Source organism: Clarias gariepinus, chromosome 4 (genome assembly GCF_024256425.1).
Source record: "Clarias gariepinus isolate MV-2021 ecotype Netherlands chromosome 4, CGAR_prim_01v2, whole genome shotgun sequence".
Classification (NCBI taxonomy): Eukaryota; Metazoa; Chordata; class Actinopteri; order Siluriformes; family Clariidae; genus Clarias; species Clarias gariepinus.
Window position 1 is genome coordinate 22,198,751 of NC_071103.1, and position 17,099 is coordinate 22,215,849.

The following is a 17,099-nucleotide window of genomic DNA, read 5'->3' on the forward strand; positions in this document are numbered from 1 at the left end:
ACAACACTTCATCTCAACATGGTAACCATTTCAGATACCACCAGACAGGTGATCATGATGGAAATAACAGCACCTGGAGGAGGAATACGAAAGGAAGTGTGCCAAGTACTAGGAGCTGTTGGAGCACTGTAAGTACCAGGAATGGAAAACTCACTGTGAACCAAGAGAAGGCTGCTGGGGCTTTAAAGGACACTGTCTCTAAAATTCTGATCAGGCTAGGCAAAGCGAGGTAGGAAAAAAGGAAGGCCGTAAAATCCCTGCAGCCACACAGAGAGAGCCACAAGATGGATCTGGATTAAAAGGGCAAGCCTGTGGTCTACAGCTTCTGGGACTCTGATCTGATCATCAAGCGTGGGTCACCAGAGTAAGGGTGCTTGATAATGAAAGACACAAAACACTTGAACATCACTGAGGATGCATCCAAGCATGAGAAGTAAATATCAGGAAATAAAAACTGCAATTCTCTTATATTGTCACTTTTTTAACTTTTGATTGTAAAAGCAATGCATTTAGTGTATAGCAGAAACAAATGAACTCGCTTATCTGTTTGAGTGTATAATAGTGTGAATTACTTTTATTTTGCTAAACATGTATATACATTAGGGTCAATTAATACAAATGTCCCTGAACCATTTTAAACTAAACAAAATGCAAAACTGATCGTGTACATTACTGTTCATCTTTATTGAGGGCTTTCACTCGTCTTTCATCCCCACTTTCATCACCTGTTTATCCTGCCTTCTCTCTCATAAAAATTCGAAACCCTTTTAAATTACAAACAAGTTATTTCGTACTTTGAACAGAGAAAAGGGGAAGGGCAAGGCTTTGTTGAGAAACTCCATCACCAAAAGAGCTGTCTCCTTCCACACTACCTCTTTAGCTCATTTATTAATTTCCTCCTTGAGATTGACACCTGACTACAGCTCGGCTGAACGGAACACGGATATGGGATAGTCAGGAACGCGGGCTCACATCTCTCTGCCTGTCAGGATTTGCATAATCATACTAATATCCCAAACGGCCAGACTGATTCCGGTAAAGGGGCCTGCCAATCATCATCAGTGCAGCTCTGTCACTCACACAGCATAATCGAGCAGGAGAGTGCACAAACATTCACACACAGACAAAACTGAAACATGAACCAAACAGGGACTAGTGAGCTATTTAGTAAACATGGTGTAGAACAGGCTTTCAAGCTCATGATCTGATTCATAATACTATGATTTTTACCGTTGTTCCAGTTTTATCTATACAGGTAATTGAAAAATGATCAGAGGGGTAACTGCATTGTATTAATTTATACAAGGCTTGTTTCGTTAGACAATTTAATTTGGTAAATAGGTTAAACAGCTAATGCTATCGCTTCTGTGCCAACATTACGTAGATATAAACATGTTACAGGAATAAAGCATGGAGATTGGGAAGTTCATGGCTGCATACATGAGACTAATTTGAGACAGAGGAGATACACAGCATTCACAAATACATTTGGGTATGAGAGAACTCTCTGACTTAAGACACGCCGCCTTGAGGCACAGGATTGTTAAATGGAGTTGATGAACATGATGATGTGACGTAGGCACACAGTGTTCTGCATCACCCACATGGGGATGGGTTTCTTCTGAGTCTGGTTATTCTAAAGATTTCTTTGTCATGTGGAAGCCATAGGGAAAAGCTGGCAATGCTATAATGTACATCTATGCATTTTTACAAATTTAAAATTTATAACTAGACCTATTATTTCTGTAAAGCTCTTCTTGAGACAATGTTCTATGAAGTATGAAGATCTACAGAAATAAAATTAAACATAACTGAATTGAAACATATATTCTTATGCCAAATTAGGTCAATTAAAGTGTACACTAAAAAAAGAAAAGAAACAATGTGGCTCTCTTTCTACATTGTTTTTTTTTTTATGATGATTTAATTTAGCTGATACCTGGCAACCCTGCACACCAGTCAACACTTTGACATGCAGTTAATATGAAAAGATTTCATCGTCAAAGTTTTTAATTTTTCCTTGTTAAATGGTATGCTTCAAACAGCCTGTATGGATGACAAAAGTACAGTCACAAATAATTTTTTTATTATTCTCCTGATATAAGGTTAAATGTTTTAATTGGCCGGGAAATTGAAACCTCGTTTTGGGACACCAGTGTATCATATCAGATTAGAATTTTTGTGCTTTGTTACACCACTCAAAGATAGCCGCTGCTTGGTGAAAATCGAACCGCTGTGCGAGTGCGGATTTACACAGATTGCATTAGGGATGCTCACCTGCCGCAGTGTCCTGGCCACCAGACTCTCCAACACGGGCCCTCGGTCCTCGTGCAGCAGGTGCACCTCATCCAGAATAAGCAAACGAACGATTTGGGACAGAGCCACGTCTCCCACGCTTTTCCTCGTCACAACATCCCACTTCTCGGGAGTCGTCACCAACATCTGCAAGATATAAGGAGAACGTCAAATACTGACCAAGGTTTGAGGTGCATGCTGGACCTGGTCCAACAGAGCTTTCATACTACAGATATCAGGAAGATGCTTCATTTGAATAGTGCCTCTGAGAGACACCTAGGAGACCACTATAGGTAAGCCTGAAGATAATCACACAAGCTTGCTGGAAATGACTTCTGAATTAGAGATGCATAAACAGCTCATACCACATGAGGCAACTTTTCCCAAATCAATTAAATACAATCCTGCTTTTGCGCAAGAATTTGAAAGTCTACAGTTGTTTCACACTAATGCCATGCATCTTGAAAGTATAAGCATTTACTACCCCGCTACTACAGTTATTGCAAGGCAATTAAACAACATTTTGAGCAAAAAAACAACAATTCCTAATTTATAGCCTGTGAGTTTGCCAACATGTCAGAGAGTGTGGAAATCCCTGTTAAACACTTTCACTAAAAGCAGTTCATTAAATCCTCTCTAGTTTGCATTTAAATCAATCTGCTTGGCCATTAGAGACTGGCGCCGGAACAGAAAGTGCGCCTCTGCCGTTAATTAGACTGCCGCTAATCTAAATGGAAGCCCTGGCACCCAGGTAGCCATGCCAAAGTGCTCACTTTAATTACAGTACAAAGCCAAAGAAAGAGAATGTATAAGACTTCATAAAGAATAAGCATTGTTTTTATCCAGTAAGCCGGCGTTGAACCACTTTGCCGGATAAAGTGTGAGTATTCTTGGCACGAGGAAAATGCGCACAGAACAATGAGAAAGACTTGATCCAAAAGTAATCACCAAACATTACACAGCAAAGAGGTGTTCTGGGGGCTGGGCCTGCTGACCTGCCAACTGTGAGGAGGAATGATGCGTAGCCCCAGCAAAGGGAAACGCACAATAAAGCGTTAGGTGAACAAAATAGGTCGGACACACAGTATAAAGTCTTTAAAGTCTGGAATGATTGGTGATAAGCAAGTGACTTCATTCACGTTTAATGCTTTCTGGGACAAAATACATTTAAGCCAGAAAAATGCGACTGTTTGACTGTAAAAAGATACTAAAACCAAAACAGCTATAACTTTAAAGAAACATGCTTTCAAAGTTCAAATACATTCCAAGTTATTGCAAAAGAAACGGCACTATTTGCCTACAAATCGTTGCTTTTAAACAGCTCCAACTTTCCAGTTTAAAATTATACAGATATTTTAGAAAAAAAAAGGTAAACTGAGTGAATTTCATGCTAAAACAAACTAAATAAGCAATGTGCATTTGCATGTATAAATAAACTGCTTAAACAAACTGACAACACAACATGACACTGTAATAAAATGATCTTGAAGTATATTGCTCTGCAGTAGCTAAAAATGTAAAAATATTACATTTAGCCTTAATATCGGGCAGGGATAGCTGTAACGATCTGGATCCAGAGTCAAGACTTTGAGAAACTCTGGTTTCGGGGTAAAGGGGGGAGTTTAAATGATAAAAACCTTCAGAATTTAAAGAGAGCATTTGATTTCTTGTGTCTACATCTAATGAAGTAAAACTAATAAGCGGCACCATCTTCCCCACCAGGGGGACATAGACCACTGATTCAAATGCTACTGCAACAGGCCTGAAATTATGTTTGCCCATAAAAACAGAAATTACTGTCAATCATCCCATATTCATCTGTTAAGAGATTTAATTGGCTTGAATTTGGCCAGTGTGGAGGTGTATCCAGTCCAGGGCATGTACAGGAATCTCTAGCACGGCAAATGACGTTTGAGGGAGCGCATAGCAATCTGTGGAGCCCGTCTTCACTGACACGCCGACAATACGAGACAACACAATGTTACATCTCTTAATTGATACTTTCTCTGTGAAGCTGCCACCACAACAAGAGACCTGTCACTCTGTTATCACGCAAATGCCAAATATTTACCCTGGGTCGGAGCAAAACATGTGCGCGGACACACACACACACACACACACGCGTGCACAAAAGCACACAAGCACCTGACACTGCTGCCAAATGCTTGCCCAGCCTGCCCGCTGTTTCCATGGCAACTACAATCAGCCTTTAGAGTGGGCAGAGAGAGAGAAAGAAAGAGAGAGAGAGAGAGAGAGAGAGAGAAAGAGAAGCAGGGAGTTGCGTTGCTGGTAGCAATGCACTGATGCTTTGTAAAGACAATGTACAGGCAAAAATGAAAAACCTATTAAATTGACAGATTAACTAAATTTGTGAAGAAGAAAGGAGGCGAGTAAATAAACATCTGAAACCTGAATGCCTAATCACTATCTTGTAATCTTGTATGTGTTTGGTCTAAAGCTTTCAAAAGACATTCTCTAACAAAAGCTGCATGGTAATTCTTGCTTCATCACTAAGAGCCCTTTGTCGTTCCGAACAGACCACACTTCAACCCTTTCACACTATTTAGCACTCATGGTACTAATCAAGCTATCAGATGTACAAAGAATCTTCCACATCACAGATGGCAGGCATTCATTGCTTCACTGGCATGCCTCATCCCCTCCTTGACTTTTTCTCCAGCCGCTCCGAGACCACACGCTTTGCCCGCACCCACACCGTCTTCCTCGTTCCTACAGCCTGACATATGGCCCCTTAGAGTTCAAAGATTGTGGTCTTTTCTTTCAGTCGGCTTATGGCTTGCTGTAGTTTGCTTACACACAAAGCGTTTTCGCAACCCGAACGACTCCCGCGAGTTCGCGTCAAAAGGGGGAGAAAAGAAACAAATCGATGCATATTTTTAAAACAGAGGAGTCAAGAGCAGTTCAGCTCCGGAGTGTTTCACCTTTGTCTCAACTTCAGAGAAGCGAATGTGGCCCTGGGCTTTTCAAAGTCAGTCTGGCAGCTGTTCAAAAACACGTTCGAGCCAGAGAGCAGCTTCAGTCCTAAAGAGAGAACTACTCTCGGTGCTGAACCTGTACATAAACATGTTGCTTCCTGAGCTTGTAGGTCAAAGAAAGAAAAAGAGAGAGACAGACAGACATGTATATGCAAGTGTATGTGCACGCAGCAGTGCTGGTGGCAGGTGTGAGGCAGAGCATTCTCGTTCCTTCTCCATCACATCGAATCTGATCTGAAAACCATGTCCAATTTCCTCCGTTTGAAAAAGCTGTTGCGAAGCGTGCGGCTCTGCATGCTGCATGTGTCGTCCTTCTACACAGAGAAGCATTGTTTACTGGCTGCACAGAGCAGGTGGGGGAGGGAAGAGGGCTCAAGAGCAAAACAGTGAGGAAAGGAGACAGAAGGTTACTGTTCATGCCCTAACTCTGAGACTCATTATAGACAGAGTGTATGAATACAGCAAGCCCAAAAAAATAAATAAAAATAAATAAAAAAGCGCTAGCTAGGCAAGGTCAGTCTACACTGACTCATATCCTCGCTTCAGTCACAGAATCATGGAAGCACGTAATATATGGCTTGTGTTTTTTTTTTCTTTCATCTTAGAGCGCAAGAAATTTTACCTTGTAGTACCAGAGACTGGGACGGTGTGTGAGGCCATTCTCTGCATTTTCTGCTTACACAGAAAGCTAGTCTAGGACACAACCTTCTCAGTCTCAGATGTAATCTCATTTTGAATGCATTTAAGATGAATGTTTGAGACTGAGCATCAATTTCTGCTGTCTCTCTTTTCATCATCCTCATACTATACACTGATGGTACTTGTTACTGCAGTGCAGTCATTGTACATTAATGTGTATTCGTGTGACTTCTTGTGAGTCAGGTGCTTAGAAGAAAGCCCCCTTTCCCCCCTACCCTTCCTTTTTTTAGACTTGATTATATCTTGATATAAATGCAAGCCCGCCTCTTTGACAGCCAAAACTCAGTCGTCAAATAAGCGAGACATTTGTATCACCATGAGTCCACTGTATGAGGCATTTTACAGTAGAACAGTTTCTATGGTAACAAGGAAATGAGAGAAAAAGGCAATGTGCTGAAATCCAAGTGCTGGAGACTGACAAGCTCTCAGGGAGGAAGACAGAGAGAGAGAGAGAGAGGGAGAGAGAAAGAGAGAAAGAGAGACAGAGAGGGGTGGGAGTGAGTTTGTGTGTGTGTGTGTGTGTGTGTGTGTGTGTGTGTGTGTGTGTGTGTGTGTGTGTGTGTGTGTGTGTGTGAGTGTGTGTGTGTGAGAGAGAGAGAGAGAGAGAGAGAGAGAGAGAGAGAGAGAGCGGTGGAGAGTAAGATTGTGAGAAGGATAAAGATAAGAAATGAGATATACAGTATATATATATATATATATATATATATATATATATATATATATATATTTATTTATTTTTTTTTTAAAAAGGAAGAATAAGTGAAAAACGACACAGGAGATGGAAGCACTGTTAGGCTATAAATTGCTACTTGTCCTCAGTGAAGCTGGACAATGATCTCCACTGATCAATATCTAATGATCACCTTCATCAGCTCAATAAGGCGTGACTCGTGCCTGATGCTTCCGATGCCCTTCTGATTATCCGAACAACATAACATGAGATACGGATAGTTTAAACCCACAGCGGTCACTTATTCTCTCCTGGACAAAAATAAATAAATAAATAAATAAATAAATCATGAGTACTTATGCTGTGATTAATTTATTTTTTTTTTTTGGGGGGGGGAAGGGGGGTCTTCCCAGTAAAAGAGTACTAATAGACAGATTAAAATAAATAAATAAAATAAAATAAAAAATTAAAATGCCTCTGGTGATTGCATAGACATGGCCAGAACATATTTTTTAAGTTCAGTTCGAAATATCTCATTGCATGTGCATAAAAACATATACAGTACGCACGTGTGTAATGTTAGTTAAGCCAAGCACACTAGATTTCATATTAAGGCGCTACAATACATCTTACTCCGTGTGGCATCAGCCAAAAAGTCTTCAGGTGTCAGTTTAAAATACCTGTACAAATGTCAATCATTGCTAATGTCTGTCAAATGGCTGATTGTAGTTTGTAATTTAAAAAATAATAAGTTTTGACTGACAATTTCAGGTATTTTGTTGGTTTAAAACACTCACGTAAGTAAGACATAACCCAAACTTTTTCATCCTGCCCATTAAACAAGCAGCCAGTTACAGTAGCACTAACTCCTCACATCATAGCTAAAGCGAATTTTTACTACGTCAGCTAGCGAGCGCCACAAACTCAGAACTTATCTTGTGCATTTTAGCCTCTAGCGCCCCCTTGGGTTAATGAAATGTTGCTTGAAATAATGTCACGCTGTGTAGGGTTCTGCAGACTTCCATCACAGAGGAGCATGCATGCGCGCGAGCGAGGTGCTCACGCCTGCCTTTTTTCCCCAATCTGTTTCCACAGGGCTCCTGTGAGCGCTCTCCAGGGTACGGCACACACAGAGCACAGCTGCCAATCGCTCTGTATTCTCCCGGCTGCTCATTGCAGAGGAACCACCCTCATCCTTTACATGGCCTTTCACTGGGCCTGTCACCACTCAGCTATGCAGCTCGCGAACAAAGATAAGGGCTCATTGCAGGCTCTTCACTGACACCAATGATATATCAGTTCAGTGTGAGAGTGAGCGATCAAAAGCCCGAGAGCCTCATCTTTTCATCTGCTTGCGTAAAAAAAAAAAGTTACGAAGATGAAATGTATGTGGTATATGTGTGCATATATATATATATATATATATATATATATATATATATAGAGAGAGAGAGAGAGAGAGAGAGAGAGAGATTTATTGCAAAAAATAACATTACAGTACATAAGATGCATAACGTATAGGGAAATTTTATTGTTAAGTGAAAATATTTATCTGCTTTAAAGATCAATGAATCTTCTCTATATTAAAAAAATATCTGGTATTTCATAGTCACATTATTTTGTTATTTGTTCTTTTTAGCCAAGTTTAAATGTAAGATTCTTGAATACCAGCACACACTGTACATGAACTATTATTTTAACTTTCACAAAAAAAGGATATCTACACTCTAATTATACACAATTGACTGACAATTTATTTCAAGGTGTAACTTTAACCTATAATTACAGTGTAAAATAAGTTGACAGTTCTTTTGTAATTACCATGTTTCTAGCTTGAATTTTTGTTTTTTTTATTTTTTTACATAAGACATACTATTGTAATCCAGCTTTACCAGTGCACACCCCCCAGTAGGTACATTTCAGGTGGATGCATAGTTTATGTGCTACTATGCAGTTATTATTTTCAGAACTACTCCTTAACTTTCAGACCATATCTGTGTTCAGCACAACACAGAATATAAAGGCTACGGGGCAAGCCCATAAACATTTTTTGCTGTATTTAAAACAGCCTTTAAAAAATGTACTCATTAAAGACCAGATCTGACGTGAGCAAGTTTTATATGATGCCATCGTTTTCAAGACAAAGTGGTGTCTTGTGATCCTCTAAAATACAGGTGAGATGTGAATTTCTCCCTTTTGTTTTTTTTTTTAGCACCCATATCCCACATAAAAGGTTTTAGAGCAGCACTTCAGACAATGTCTGACAACCTGAGAGAGAGAAGAGACTCTGCTGCAGAGTACAGGAGTTACTTGGACAAAAAACACAGACCACTACAGCATACTTGCTGAACTAGTGGCCAAGGCTCAGTGAGTGAGAAACATGTTTTTTAAAAGATAAGGATTTCATCAATTTTGTTGTATCTTAAGGTAACGTGGAAATATCACCCATCTGCCAGCCATGGGGAAAGATTGACCTGCCTGCTGATGCCACGCCGTCACATGTGTTTCTCAAAGTTCTCACAGGAGCTGTGGGTGCGATTTGTGACTGAGACACATTGATATTATTAAAAATAATAATAACAATAATTTTAGACATTGCCACCCACAATTAAGCACATGACAGTGATCACTCTGAGAAGCTGTGGAAAACATGAAAAGTTTCTCAATCACCTCTCCAGTCAATTTTACTCACTCCATGAGGTGACTGGCTTTATGACAGCACATGAGTGCATGGCGTCTACAAGATGCAGCTCTTGGCATAGCCTAGCTGTTTCACATGGGATGAAGAGGACACACAAGAAGGGTCTAGCTCACTGTGTTATCAGGAATCTAGCCTCACCTTAATATGGATCTCACTTGTCCATTCTTATGGAGAACTCCTACTCAGAGATGAGTTTCTCAATGACATTCAGAGGAATGCACTGGTTGCCTGTGGCAATGCTTGTGCTAACAGGATGGGACTTCGCTCTGTAAGAATTCTTCTTTGAGGCAATATGTTTTCAACGATTACAACGATCCCACTGAGAATAGGTCAGTGGGAAGAGGAAAGTCGAGTGTACAACCAGACCAAGGCTGCCTTTTCCTACTACCAAAACCACATGTACAGTGTTGATTCGCTGTATCAGATGGTTATCAATGCCAGCATCACTCAAAGAAAGTGATGAGGAGGCTCTTCTTCTTCTTCTTGACTGATGGATGCTGCAAGGTGTACTCTAGATAGAACGTTAACAGTAGGGCTGAAACAATTCATCGAGTAATTCGATTACAAAAAAATAATAGAGGCAAAATCTTCCGCCTCGAAGCTTCTTTTAATTAATTTTAAAAGCTTGCATCATGTTTTTGCGCAAATATTCGTTGAATAAGTGCGCTTCCGGAGGCAAGCTGCCAGTAAACACCTATGAAGAAGAAGCGCTTACATCATTCAAAAGGCGGAAGGAGACGCAAACAGCTGTGTATTGATTTGAGGGAGCGTCCTGTTCCGGGCTACAAAATGGAACAGAGCGATAAAAATATCAGTGAGCCACAAGATGAAGAAACCAGCAAGAGAAAGTGATAGAAATTGTCATTAAAGGCTTATATGTTATGCCTGAGCTGTAGATTTTGAAACTTTTAGTTCTGAAAGTTTAGTTCCTTAGTGTTTTTGTATAATTATTTATTTCAATGTGTTTACAAAAATTAAACATATTTAAGCCGCCTTAAAAACATGTTAAAAATATGTTACATTTTTTGGCGGTCCTCGCGGAAGCTTGCGGACCTTGCAGAACTTTGCAGAACGTCGGCAGGCAGCCGCGGCGGCTCATGGCGTCCAGCACCGCACCTCATCAAGAGTCAAACCGCATAGGTGAGATAGGGGTATTAAGCTATTCCTTGTATTGTAAATAATGACATTTATTTTTGATAAAATGCTGTATGCATGTAAAAAATAAAAGTAGATTTTTCTAAAAAGAAAACCAATTAATCTTTGTTTCTCATATATTTTACATTGCTGTTTAATTAGGCAAAAGTACATTTTATCCGATAACTCGATTAATTTTTTGGGGTAGAATACTCGATTACTCAAATATTCGATAGCTACAGCCCTAGTTCACAGCCAGGTACACGACTGGCTACAGAAGACTGACTGGAAATTCTGGCACCAGAACCAGAGGGCAGGGTTTCAGACCATTTAGTAGCACTTTGTGACCACTTAAGGAGACAGCACATCTCACAAAGATCCCCCTACCGCCTTCTTTAATCATCATTATCATTATATTATATACCACTTGACACAAGAGAAGGAAGCAAGAATGTGTGTGTGTGTGCGCGTGTGTGAGTGAGTGAGAGAGAGGGAGAGAAAGAGAGAGAAAGAGAGAGATTAAGAGAAAGAGATAGATATAAAATAATTAAAGTTGATAGCTAACATGAGGCTATCATCATTCTTAGAATCATTTTTGTATCTGTGCATTGCCAAGGAGTGGCACGGTCTGTCATGTCAGTGCCACCTACTGTGGCAGCAGACTACAAACAATGCCGAGGTACTGAAAAAAATAAGAAAGTAGGGAAGAAAGACATATTTATTCGGCTATGTCTTTAAATAACCACTCTTTAAAGCCATAGTAAACAGAAATGCATCTCAGAACAACACGACACCAGATCAGAGTTTCAGTACTCTCAGTCAAGAACAAAAATCTGTTACTATAGTATGCACAGGACAGAAAGGGAAAGACACAACATGACAAAAGACACAGGAAAGACACAGCATGGGTCTGACAAATCTAGGTTTCTGCTACAAAGAATTAACTAGAATTATAAGAATGAAGTGTGAACACTATGAATCCACTGAATCAGCCTGCTATATATCAAGATTTCAGGCTGTTGGTTGTAGTGAAAATAATCTGAGAATGGAAGATGGAAAGAAATATCAACTCAGTTTTGTATCGCGATGCTTTTAGTGTGACGAATCATGAACTGCTACAAAATTATTTAGTTAAGTTAATTTTTTATTTATATATGTTTGCACTGAAGGTGGTAAAATGTTGTAATTCCTCCATAATTCTTTAGATGGCACTTTTTAAACTATTCACACACTGGCAGACAGTATAGCATCCTATAGCATCTTCATAAGAGCAAATTATTTGCTAAGTTTGTTTAAAAATTGTAATTCCATCTGAAAACATTTCATATTGAAGCAGGATATTTAATAAATTGTGATACTTAAGGTATCATAACCTACGATCGGGCAGCTCCTGGGGATTCCCATTCCTACTGAGATGTTTCTTTAACAATATTTTTACCATCTTACAGTCCCAGAAGAATTTTACTTGAATAACTGATGAAGGACGCTTGTCCAAAGCAAAAACAAAGATGCTATGTGAAAACTACATGTACGACTCTCAACTTTCATTACATCCACAAACCGAGCAGGATCTCTACAGTTACACTCACAGTAAACCTTAAACAGCTCTGAAGACTTTCAATTCCCAGGAGATCAGCAGTTTCTGAAATACCCAAACTCTTCCAGGACAAAGATCAAAATCTTAGAGATACTTTTTTTTTTTTTTTTTACATTTGGATGTTTGGTGTAAAACTGAAGTTCTGGTCCTGTATCCGAATCACATTTTGCCTGATGCTGCTGCTGCCACATGACTGGCTGATTCCACTTACCTTACAGGCTAAATAAACAAATACTTTTGGAGGTTTCACTATATCAAGAATAAATTAATTGTATTTGTTATATAGCATGTATTTTAATACACACAGTATATATTTTTAGCGTTAGATCAGGTAGAGTCTCATACAGCCTATACTGTATACACTAAACAGCTGACCATACTGTAGTTGGCAGACCATCAAACTCGTACTGTACGTGTTTCTTAAGCAAGCTTTTGTCAATAAGTGAAAGCACACAGTTGTCTCCTACAGTATTGTCTTTTGTATTCTGTAGCTTTTTCCAGACAGAACAACCGAGAAATATCAAAAAGTTATATTTGGTTGAGGCCCAGCGTGTCTGCAAAGAAAGTGATTTTCTGGGTGCAAGTTTAAAGAGCCTTGTTTATTAGGCTCTTGATCATGAGAGTGTCTGAAGCCAAACTGATCTCTTTACCAGTCTGCCGCTTCTGTCTTCTCTTATCTGTGGAGCCTTGCGCTGATGAAAGCAGCCACCGCCTCAGCTACTCACCACCAAAAACCTAGCCTGATGGCGTGCATACATTAGTGCACACACACACACAAATACACACAGATCCATACTAACATTCATCTTTCTCTGACTCATTTAGCCAGACCAGAACTGGGAATTGATTGTTTATTCTGGGGTCAAGGATTCTCTAAAGTAACTTCTCAACAGACTGAAAGCCAATTTCTAAATAAAAAAAGCTTAGATTGGCCATTTAAAAATAATCAGTAATCACTAAGGTAAAATCTAATGAGAAAAACAGACAGTCAAGTATAAAAACCTTTACTGATGGTGCAGAACTCATTCCATGTCTGCCCTGTAGAAAACAGCAGGAGGTCGCAGTGAGGCAGCTGTTTCACAAGCTTGTTGGAAAATTCAGGATGGTTTTAAGAACAGTAAGTTTTGCTGCAACAATTTCTGCTACCCTAAGGCCATGGTGAAGTCCACAACAGTCCCCTTAATATTTGTTATTTTAGCTTAGACCACAGCACTTCTAAATTTCAAGTTTTTATTAATCAACAATAACAGCATGGCTTTGATGACAGTGACAATTATGTGGGACATCACTGGTGTAGATAGACAGTTACATTGAACCTGTGATTTTTGTGACTATCATAGTCTGGGCATCAGATCAGGAAACACTAAATGGCAGACAACAGATCGGACCCAGACCAAGTGATGGTTGTAGCCAGACCTTGATGCTGCTTCTGTTAAATAAAGATAATTAATATACTAGTTATCCAGAGAGTTTTTCCATCTAGGTGAGCGAGGCTATACACATCACTCAACAGAGCCAATCAGGGTGACAGTTTACTGTGTACGTACAGAGTGTGCAGAAGAAACAGAAACAGACACACAACAGTACAGGACTTACTTCAACAAAAGGAAAGTACACTATGAAAACTGCACCTTCAAAGATGAATGAACAGACAAATATGTCATTAAAGCAAACATATCTGCAGCAGTCCAAGGTGAGGGCAAGTAAAATACCCAAACTAAAAGCCCAGAATAACAGAGCAATCAGAACCCTTACATGTTCATTTACACCCCAGCAGTGTGCAAATGAAGATTCACTAAAAATAATTGATATTATTGAATTGCTATTAAAATTTTAAAGCTTTTTTTTATTTTATTTTTTTACAGACTTATAACGACTGTATGTACAGTTAAAGATTGCATTAAGAGCATAATATATTCCAGATGCACGCTTGTATTTTAAAGCACTCGTATATTAAAGCAAATTTCGCCCATTAGAAATAGTAACTCCAATGATTCCTTCCACAACAGAAAAATTATTAAAAGAAAAATAATAATGTAAATTCATACAAAATGTAAAGTAAAAATAATACAAATTAATCTGAACTTTGAAACTTGAAATTTTTTTAAACGAATCTCGACAGAGCAGTGTTTTTTTTTTGTTAATGTGTATGCGTGTGTGTGTGTGTGTGTGTGTGTGAGAAAGTCATCCTACACAGTAGCCCTCTTCCTCCTTCTCTTCTCTCTCGTCACACACACACACACACACACACACACACACACACACACACACACACACACACACACACACACACACACACACACACACTAATGGAAACATTTTTCTGTCAGCAAACCTATTTAACAAAAACCTCTCTAATGATACTCGCACACGCACTTTTTGACAGAGAAAAGGAAACTAGATAACAAGAAACCTCTCTAATGACAAAGGCTTTTGCTTTACACATGCGTGCACAAGTGGTCACAATGTTATAATAAATAGTACACTCGCGCACGAATGTTGACTATACAAGTGACGCACCTGCACTGAGACTGAGCACTGGAAATGATTACTCGCAATCCTACAGCATGCAAGAGAGAAGAACCATTGGCTTAGCTGTGACCACGTGACGCTCGGCAGACAAAGCACACATGTACTCCGTATGTCATACTTCTCGTATGTCAAGCCCTCGCTAGTTTATTAAATTCAATTTTATTTTTTAATTTTGCTTGTCTTGCAAAACGCTGGCAGACCAAGTTCCTCGCAATGCAAAGGTTCCACTGTATAGAGATCTGAATCCTTACACAAACATGAAATTTGGACCTCGGCTCGGAGAAAGTTTTACTGAGCTTATTACATTTTTAATCAGTACAAAATCTGGAGCAAATCAAAAAAAAATCCTACTCGATAAGTCAATAGAATTAGATGTTTCCAATTTAAAATGTCAGCAGTTATAATCCTTTATAAAGCTGTAAAAAGAACATCTCTGTGCAGTAGATTACTACAGTACGTGTTACCCATAAGTCTGTGTGTTACCTGAGTGCGGAGAATTTCCCCTTTGGTCAGCTGCATGTCGCCTGTCAGCTCTTTGACGGCGATGCCCAGTGGCTCCAAGCGCTTACTGAAGTAATTAGTCATCTCAGCAGCCAAAGCCTTCATTGGAGCAACGTATACTATCTATGGATACAGACAAGAGGGAGAAAGAAAGACAGTATGATAAATGAGTAAACATCATGATATCATTTGTTCCTGGCCAACTGGCACAATAAAACATTTGGTGCAATATGACTTAGAGCAACAACATTGGGAAACTTTAAGGGTGATGTATGAAGACGGATCGTCATCATCAACACCACGATCACCACCAAAGCCATCTTCATTGCCATGATAATTAGAACGTGTGTGTGATAAAGTCCATTGGAAAAAATTTATGAAAAAGCTTAGGCCTGATTTAATAGCCTGCTCTTACCTAGAGGTGTTATGGTCTTAAATTTCAAGGTATTATAATCATGGTTTCACGCCATCACAATATTAACCTTCACAACATTAACCACACAGACCAGCAGTGTGCAAATGAAGATTTACTAAAGATTATTATTCATATTCCACACAAATATAAAGAATTTACACAAGGCAATCAAAGTTTAAACTGTCCATATGTTTAACTTGTAAAACACACAAAATAAAAAATGCTTTCCATACACACACACACACACACACACACACACACACACACACACACACACACACACACACGGTAACAGTGTTACAGTAAGCAGTATGTGTCCGCCGGATGTCGACTATACGAGTGACACACGCACTGAGACCGATCATGAGAGACACCCACAATACTGCTTGTATTTCAAGCCCTCACTAGTTTACGAGTTAAAATTTATTTACTATTTTTGCTCGTCTTGCAAAACGATCACAGACCAAGGTACTACTGTATAATCTTAGCACACCTATGAACCTCATCATGTTAAGCTACCCTCAAATATATTTTTAAGACTGAAAGACTTTAAGACTGAAAGTTTTCTCTCTTACAAAAAAAAAAGATCATATACCTTGACTAATTGTGAAGAAGAAAAAAACAAACAAAAAAAAACCCTAATCATGTTTTCCCATATGCTGTAAGGCTGAATAGGAGGATAAGACCCGTTTGAACTCATTCAGCACAATTTACCATCCTTTGGAGAGAAGGGTGTCATGTAAGAGCTGGATGCAGGAACAGTCATAATGTATACCTTAAACTGGTCTTTGCGGATGACACCTCCTGGCTGTAAGTGCTGTCGGATCTCGTGCAGAACAGTGAGCATGGCGATGTTGGTCTTCCCTGCACCAGTGGGAGCACACACCAGCATGTTTTCATTGGTGTTGTAAGCCGTCTCAAAAACAATGGATTGGATCCTGTTTAGCCGCTTCATACCTTTGAACACAAGCTGTCCAATCTGGAACCGAAAAAGAGAGAGACATAAAATATATAAAACTATATACATATATATAAAAAAAAAAAAAATTAAAGCTGAGAATAAACACAAGGTAGGACCGGAAAATAAAATATTGTTTATGATGATACCAGTGTAACATTAAAGACAATATGATTTAATCACACTGAGGTATTGTGGTTAGCAGTGCTCAACAGTGTGAGAACCTTTTTCCACAAAGCAATTTACTAATACACAGTAGACTGGCCGGTACACGGTAGAATTTTCCGATTAAATATTATTTCTTTTTTTTTTTTTATATCCACATTACTTAAATTTGTTTCACAGATGAGAGGATTACTTAGGAATCTTTTCACACAACAGGTGAAAAACTACTTGTCTCACAAGCAACTGAGTTTGTTAACCGAAGAAATGTTGACTAAACTCGATGCAATATCCATGTCATGATTTTAAAAAATTTGGGTTGGTTTTTTTGCCTGCCCACTGCCACTTAATAAAAGAGAAAACGTGATGAACAATTGTTGCCTCAAGTGTGAAAATCACTGTACAATGTAGCATATTGCAAAAGGACCCGGTACAACGT

General features: G+C 39.1%; 1 protein-coding gene across 1 annotated transcript in view; it reads right to left on the reverse strand.

Moving 5' to 3' along the window:
* The window catches only part of ascc3 (activating signal cointegrator 1 complex subunit 3), a 174,723-nt gene that overhangs the window by 82,641 nt on the left and 74,983 nt on the right, over nucleotides 1–17,099 (reverse strand). Inside the window, exons 9-11 of the mRNA XM_053494602.1 lie at nucleotides 16,316–16,519; nucleotides 15,108–15,248; nucleotides 2,278–2,442 (exon numbers count right to left, since the gene is read on the reverse strand). Of these exons, the coding sequence (XP_053350577.1) occupies nucleotides 2,278–2,442; nucleotides 15,108–15,248; nucleotides 16,316–16,519 (510 nt within the window). The remainder of the gene's footprint in view (nucleotides 1–2,277; nucleotides 2,443–15,107; nucleotides 15,249–16,315; nucleotides 16,520–17,099) is intronic.